Below are 8,427 nucleotides of genomic sequence, written 5' to 3'. Positions count from 1 at the left end.
CCAAGTAAATCCTTTTGTTGAAGTGAGGGTGCTAGCCTCACTAAAATCAGTGTTTGAAATTTAATTTGAAAGTGAAAAGTTTCAGCTCAATCAAGTCCAAAACAGGTTACAATTTCCTCCCTCAGCATGAGAGGCAATGAGCATGATGGCTCCAGGAGCTGGCAAGAAACTCCCTGCAAAAGCAGTTCTTCAAAAAGTTAGGGGAGCTATGCTGAGTAGTAAAATGAAGGCCAGCAGTAGTGACCTTCTATTTGTTTAATATAAGAGATCTCTGTGCTTAGTTCCATCAGAACAATCTCTCCCTAAGGCAATCGTAATACCTCATCTTCATCTGGGAAATAAAGTGGCTCATAAAATTCAGTGAGAGAAAATTAATGTTCATGGGGGATGAACTGAAAAGGGATCCAATTTTTACATGTATGGTCATGGGCTCTAAACTGACCATTGCTGCTCATCTTGGGAACACAATCTCAGGATTTAATATTCTAAGAAGTATCAGCTCAAAAGAAGTCAAAGAAAGGTGAACACTTGGATCTTTTAGAAAAGGAATAGAAAACAAATTGTCATTTTGCAGTAGTGTAACTCATGATGCATCTGTATCATGGATATGGCGGGAGCTTCGTCCCCTTCAATCTCAAAAAATATGTAACTTGGAACTAGGGAAGGTTCAGAGAAAGGCAATTAAGCTTCCCCATGAGGAACAAATAGACCTCTTTAGCTTGGTAAACAGATGACCACATGAAAAGTAAGGTAGAAGACTATAAAAGCAAAGGTAGGACACAAAAGCTGGGGAGATGAACTGCTTGTCGTCGTTTCCAAAACAAAGCTTCAGAGATAGCTAAGGAAGATGTCAGTGGGTTCTTCACACAGTATAGACTTCAGCTGCATAACCTGATGCTAGAAAAAGTTATGGACATCAATTACTGCCATTCTGACACAACAATTAGGTATTAAGTAATCCTCAATGGACTTTTCTTCCATGAGATGCAAAGCCACCATTTAGTCAGGAAGGCCATTTAGTATGACAGAGAATACACTTGGGTGGTAATGGATACAATGTCTTTGAGGGGGATGGAAATTCAATTTGCAGAGATTAAAATGTTGCTTTCATGTTCAGGTTTCATCCTTTCCGTAGTTCCTCTTTGGATGGAAGATATTTTCCTTCAGAAACCCAGAAATGTGGAGCAGTAAGAACCAATACATTACCACAGGCATAATGACAGAACCTGAAGCTTCATCTGCTTCAACTGATGCAGTCTCAAGTAACCTCATCTACACATTTCCTCAAACAACAAGGATGAAAAGTACCTCCAGCAGTCAAAAGGAGGATGTATGTGTTAAGAAAACTCACTGAAAAAAGCAGCTTTCAGATTACTGCTCTCAACAATTCAACACTGAAACATCACAAATATTATCTTTCTTGAAGATAGCTCAAAGATGTATTCCTGTATCAAACCTCAGATGTATCTCTAGTGCGTTTCATCATTTTAACGTACAAACTGGGGAAAACTGGACACTTGGTGCTCTTCTTGAATACTGGGGTTCATAATAGCTTCTTTTATTGGAAAGCATAGATTAGCTGATGAGAGTTTATTATTAGCAGGCTTGGCGTTGGCTCTCCTGACATTACTAGGGGAATAGGAGATTGGACTGCTGTCTTCAGTAACTCCAACTGCCCCTCCACCCAACTCCCTTGAAGCATTTTGGGTAGGGCAGTGAATGAGGGGAGATGAGAAAGTGTTCCTGTTTTGAGGACAAAGACATCATAAGAGAAGCACAGAATCACAGAATCATCTTGGTTGGAAAAGACCTTGAAGATCATCCAGTCCAACCATTAACCTAACATTAACAGTTCCCAACCACACCAGATCCCTCAGCGCTATGTCAACCCGACTCTTGAACAGCTCCAGGGATGGGGACTCCACCACCTCCCTGGGCAGCCCATTCCAACACCTAACAACCCCTTCTGGAAAGAAATGCTTCCTAATATCCAGTCTAAACCTTCCGTGGTGCAACTTGAGGCCATTCCCTCTTGTTCTATTGCTTATTACTTGGTTAAAGAGACTCATTCCCCAGCTCTCTGCACCCTCCTTTCAGGGAGCTGTAGAGGGCGATGAGGTCTCCCCTCAGCCTCCTCTTCTCCAGACTAAACACCCCCAGTTCCCTCAGCCGCTCCTCGTACAACATGTGCTCCAGAGCCTGCACCAGCTTCGTTGCCCTTCTCTGGACACGCTCGAGTAAAAAAGCATATTCTTTTCCTACACATCAGGCCTAGTGCCTGTGGCAGGTCAGCAAAATGGGAGATCTCATTCTCATATTGGTGTTTGGTGGCACTGAGTGCATTTACTTGGGAAATGCTGAGATGACCTCTAGGCATGTGAAGCCTGAGGTCCTGGGTATGTGTCTTTGCTTGCCAGGAAGAAGAGAGAACAGTGGGCACACCAGCTCCTCTGCAGCGGTGAGAGGTCATCATGCTTTTGCACTATAGTGCACGCAGAAAAAGCCTTTTGACTGCTTGGGTAGATATGAATGTGCAAGAAGTACTGGACGTACAAACTCTACAGATGCAAAACCTTTATGTTACTCTAATGTAAAGTCCATCAAGATTTAAATTCAGAAAAAAAATTCAGAAGTTGTTTGCCTGAGGCATAAAGCAGTGTTTCTGACAAAAACACTGCAATACCTGGAGCTGGTTTAAACAAGTAGAGAAACTTGGTCTTACCTGATTTTACCTACCTTCATATCCAGCTGAATCCCTACAGGAGAGAAATTAGTAACACACCCACATCAAGTCTATACATACATGGAAAGGGGTATATAAAGCTCAGCTCATCTTCTGGACTGGGGCAGACATGGTAACACTCTCTGCACTAATCCCTAGAACACAAACACACTGCTGTTCACAGCAAATATTGGCTGTCAAAATACTTGAAATACCAACCACTCACAGATTTCGCTACATGCAGCTGGTGGTTAAGTATATTCCTGTCTTCATTTCTCTTAAGATTCTGAGAATCATAAGGCTTAATCTCATGTCAGCCATTAGTTTTCCCCTTGGTTACATTAATTTCTCACCCACCAGCCCCTCTTTATGATGAAGTCATACCTCCCTCAGCAGCAGGGTTGTAATGTTTCCTGACAATATCATGCAGTATGTTACATGCAAAGAATATCCCATCATATTTTCAGGCATCTACTACCAGTCAGGTTTGCACAGGTACTGAAATATTTTCAGGAAGCCAGCTGCTTTTGCTGTGTCATTCCGGAGGATCTCTGGTGTGCCCTGGCCTGAACATGCCTTTGGATTTGGAGAAAAAAAACAAAACCCAACATTCTTTTTTCTTCTATTCATCAACACATTATTAGGCCCATCTGAGAATGAGTATGACACAGTTAAGTGACCTCTATACTCTCACAAAAGAAAACCAGGCTCTCCCATCCTACTCTGCATGAGCACAGGCATGTGTGTTAGACCCGTGCCCATTAAGACGACAATGTAGGTTGCTTCCCTGACCATGGAAATATTATCCAGCCAGGCTTTCTGCTTAGGAGTTGTGCAATGGTTTTCAAGTTAAGATGTGTTCACCATGTGTGCAATAGAGAACTCCTGCACTCCCAAACCCAGCTTGAAAAGTACCGAAGCACGTACTGACTTTAAAGTCTAGCAACCTCTTCTCCCTAAACTATCAGTAAGAGCTGAGGTATGTTATCAAAAAGAAACATTTAGACATTCTTCTCTTGAACCTCCCTGGCTATTTCCCCCCCTTTCAGCTATGATACTGACTGCCATTCCCTTTGCTCTACAATGCTCCCACATCAGAAACCTCACACCAGCTGCTCTCACCCCCGCTTTTGGTTTCCACTCTCTATCAGCCTGCTGGTTTGTTGTGTCCAGGACAGTCAACAACAACGGCACCCAATTTAGCAAAACAAAATGACCTTACACATACATTATCTCTTCAAACACTTTGAAGAGAGATCCAAGTTAAGGAGCCCATCATTCAAGCTTTCTTCAGCTGGAAGCTCTTGTACCAAACAGCAGGTTTTAGTGAAAAACTCCACCCTGTCAAAAGATGTTAGCTTTCCCAAGTAATGGGGCTCAACAGAGAGGGCCAGAAACAGTGCACTTCTGTTCACGTATGAATGGAAAAACATCTCTCTGCCACTCAAAAAACCTACAAGGGCATTATTTCTCTGTACAGCATTTGGGCAACTTCTCCTCAGTTTAGTGTATCTTCAGTCAAGAAAAAGTATTTTAGAGAACTCATGGATACAAACTCTTCCATGGAGCATGTTGCCATTTCTTTCCCTGTCATGGAAAAAGCTTCCAGTGGCTCATCCCTGGCAGTACAATCTTCCTGAATATTCTCTGTCTCTCTAAGTGTAAAAAGTCTCTCTCCACTGTCTCTCTCAGTAGTAAATTGAGGAATAACGGGACTGTTTCATCACTTTACAGGTAATAGGAGAAAAAAAGTGGAAAAAAAGATCATGTTTACAACGCAGTGACAAGCATAAACACTTTGTATTGTTCCCTGACCTTTCACTTTATTTTGAATTGCAAATGGATTAATGATAGCAGAAAAGGGAGAGAGATAAACATACACTATGAAAAACTTTCTGCTTCATCCCTTATAGGATGCAGAGTTTACCTGCAAAACCCAAGTCTTTATGGTAACTTTTCTCATAATGAATCTGGAAAGCCTAAAAGATGTGGGAAATCTTTTCCCCAGTTTAATATTAAACTGAAATATGATCCTTCAACTGGGAACATCTGGTAGAAAACTCCTGCTCAAAATTTACTAGCTAATAAAGACTATAATGAATTTCCACAGTTAGAGAGTTATGTGTGTTTTATATAAAAGCAATCATGACACTACAAAAGCACTCAACACTTAGAGCAAAGGCAAATATTATTTTGTAAGGCATGAAAGAAAGATACATCATTGCAATTTAAAATTAATTTTATGGCAATAAAATAACGTACTTTTTTCTTTTTAAATACAGAGCCCAATTAAAATATAACAAATCCTAAACTTTCAAACTCCTTAAAGCAAGAGATCAGACAAATATGTCAAATATGTTTTAATTTTTTCAAAATAACTGATGGCAAAATAAAATATTTACATCACATCATACTGTGTAAACATGTAACGTCACTGTACAAAGAAATATACATGCAAAATAAAGCAAAAATTTAACTAAAACAATAAAGGAAAATAATACACAAACATAATGATATGAGGTTGGTACGAATACACATCCAGTTTTGAAGTCGGTTGTTTTCTTTTAAAAAGTTTCTGTACAACTTTACAAAAAAACCCAAAAAAACAAAAAAGGAATAAATAGAATACAGTGGAAGCCGCAAAGCTCAAAACTAACCCAAGCTAGGTTATGGCTTAAGACCCATGTATCTAACTATTGTGGGATATCGGCTTGGTTTCTTTAAACATGGCATTTCACACAAACATAGATGACAACACAGCCATATGAACTCAGTGATGCACAGAAAACCATCTGTCTTTTTAAATAGCTCACGTTAATATTACTTCAACCTTAAAAACAGTTACTAAGACAATTACATTACGTGTCAGATTCTCCTCATCTGACCACTACTTTCTGAATGTATTCTTCACCAAAGAGCACAAAATTCATTTGTTCATTTCACAGAAAGAAGTAAACACAGATTTGAAAATTTTAAAAAGTAGTAAGTGTTGAGACTGATTTTGGGAAAGTCAGACTTTGGCATTTTGAATATAATAACAAATGTTAAAAAGTGTCACCCTAACTTCTTAACCAGTTTGAAATTTGGGATGCGAACCTCTCTCTCTCTCTCTCTCTTTTTTTTTTTTTTTTTAAACAGTCCTTAAAACTGACTAGTCTTGACTAAATTCTATGCTAACCCTCATCTTAAACTAATAACGACAGTGTGGTACAACACACCCACCCCTGCCCACCCAGAAACCCCAAACACACAAACAAAACCATAAAGCTCGCCGTACTAGGTATGTGCTTTTTCTATATATTTATTACAGTTACAACAGAGGTCCTCATAAATAGTTGCATAAAATGTTAAAGCCACAACATTGCACATGATATGAAAGAAAACAAAATCCCAAATGAGTGCATTTACAGTATTTCATCCTGCTGTATACTGCTTGACAATCGGGTCGGCAAGCTGGGCACCAACCCGAAGTCCTTTTCTAAGGGGACAGTGAGTACTGACCCAAACTGAAGACCCGCACAGTGGTATACCACCATTTAGGAAGGAGGGGAAAAAAAGGCTAAGGGGAGGGGGGAAAAAAATTACAGACTGAAGGCAGGTAACAGTCTATATACAAGTAAGGCCTACATTTTATCAGAGCAAAACGATTCATTCTATTTGTATGCAAAAACTTTGAGGTTGGATGCACTTAAAAGCAGAGTCTGATCTCAGTGCACTGCTACGTGAGATACATACAGGCGAGGCAACTGGAAAGCTCTAGGACCAAGTGAAAACCAGATGTTATAAATGGAGGCCGTATCAATGGGCAGCCATTTTGGTGAGTCTTCTCCAGGCATGATTTCATTTTTGTTTAACACCAGTGCTTTGAACATAGGCATTTCTTCCTTGAATAAATCTTGAAAACGGTAGTCAAGTTCACTTGCAAAATTCAACTCGTTTATTAAAAAAACTATTTTTTTTTTTTTTTTTTGCAGAAACCTGAATAAAATACTGTTACTGTATCGCTCGTAACTGCTTTTTGCAGAGTACAGTGCTATCGTCCTCCACCCCAGTGAAGTCTGCATCGCCAGTCCCCCGTGCCACCCTGCACGGGTCCCCCTGGAATGCATTTGCACACGAACATTCTTTAGCAGCTGGTTGGCTCGGGGTTTGCTTTCCTCAAAATTCAAGTCAACAGCTGATTGGCAGGAGGAGTCTATCTCCAGTCTGATTGATTGGCAGGAGGAGTCCATCTCCAGTCTGATTGGCAGGTGAAAGAGAATGAGAGAGAACTTCAAGCAAGGTCAAACTCTTGGCAAGAGCCTGCTCTGTAAGAAGTTTTTAATGCTACGGATGGGTCGAACATCATTCTGGTGTTTTCGCCGCTCAATGAATGAAGTCAGTCTGGATATGTCAATGCTGTCAGCACTTTTGCTATTCCCCAGCTGCAGCCATTGCTCCTGGAGGGCCAGTGCAGCCGAGGGACGCTTAGCTGGGTCATCCTGAAGTAGGAAGCATACAAAATCTTTGGCCTTCTGGCTAACTCCTTTGAAGTAGTCATCTGGGAAACTAAAGTCTAAGCGGCAAATATTCAGGCAAGTTTCCTCTACACTTTCATCCAGGAAAGGAGAGACGCCACTAAGAAGGACATATGTGAGCACTCCAATGCTCCAAACATCTGAAGTGAGGGAAACAGGATTTCCAAGAATAATTTCAGGAGCTGCAAACTCTGGGTTTCCAAGTAACTGGTGGATATAATACGTGGTATTGAGTTGGACTGCATCTCCAAAGTCAGCCAGTTTTATTGTTGGCTTAGTGGAACTCTGGTCCACCAAAATATTTTCAGGCTAGAAAACATAAAAGCAAAAGTTAAAATGTCTTTTTTCAAGTCAGTCTAGCACACATTTAATACTCCAACATTACTGTTTCCCAGCCAGCGCTGTCAGCTCAAGAACGTAACAAACAGCTGCAAGCTACAAAGCTTACTGCTGAAGGCCAGCTCTGCGAAGTTCCTAGGCAGTCCTATCAAGGCTTCCCCCAGACCAACCGGCAGGCAGGTTCTTGCCAACTACAGTATGCAACAAACGTGTTCTGGCTGCTGGCACTACCATTTTTGCAGGAAATATAGTTCTGCCAGGTAATACTGCAGATTTTCACAATAGCAGCTCTGCAAAGTTTCACAGGAACCTGTGTTGGGGAACTTAAGCTTCAAGAGCAGCAATTACAAATAGAGGGTGAATAAAGCAACTGCAGTATTTGCTTTATGACAGAGAGATGACAAAATGTTTGCATTTAAAGACTGGAAGACCCTGTCAGAATTTTCATGATGTTTTCAACAGAATTCAGCTTTACTTGGTGACTCTTTAATGTAATGCAGCTGTACAGATGGAAGTCAAGCACTATTTGATCCAACAGGATCTGCTGCTGAATCCACATGGCTTCAAGAGAACTGCCCCACTATTAGTGAGCTGAAAGTAGAATGATTTTTATGGTTTTATTTCTGAAGCTACTGCTGCTGTAGCTGTGATCTTAGAAAAACAAGAGTGACTTACCTACAACTAGTTTTTAATTAGTTCATCTATATGTACTCTGAGACTAGAAAAAGTACTGATGAACTCCACATAGCACTAGAAAAACATTATATTTTGTCTCCATGATATGGAGACCAGACTGGTTGTGCTTGGAAAACACAAGTATGTGGAGGAAAGATGCAGGCTCTTTTTGAT

General features: G+C 40.5%; 1 protein-coding gene across 1 annotated transcript in view; it reads right to left on the bottom strand.

Moving 5' to 3' along the window:
* Positions 1 to 5,067: 5,067 nt before the first annotated feature.
* The window catches only part of TRIO (trio Rho guanine nucleotide exchange factor), a 253,663-nt gene continuing 250,303 nt past the window's right edge, over positions 5,068 to 8,427 (bottom strand). The window contains exon 57 of the mRNA XM_074899531.1: positions 5,068 to 7,548. Within this exon, the coding sequence (XP_074755632.1) occupies positions 7,006 to 7,548 (543 nt within the window). The 3' untranslated portion in view covers positions 5,068 to 7,005. The remainder of the gene's footprint in view (positions 7,549 to 8,427) is intronic.

The sequence above is a fragment of the Athene noctua genome, chromosome 2 (assembly GCF_965140245.1).
Source record: "Athene noctua chromosome 2, bAthNoc1.hap1.1, whole genome shotgun sequence".
In the NCBI taxonomy this organism is placed as follows: domain Eukaryota; kingdom Metazoa; phylum Chordata; class Aves; order Strigiformes; family Strigidae; genus Athene; species Athene noctua.
Note: the sequence above shows the minus strand (reverse complement) of the source record. Positions and strands in the feature narration are given on the sequence as shown.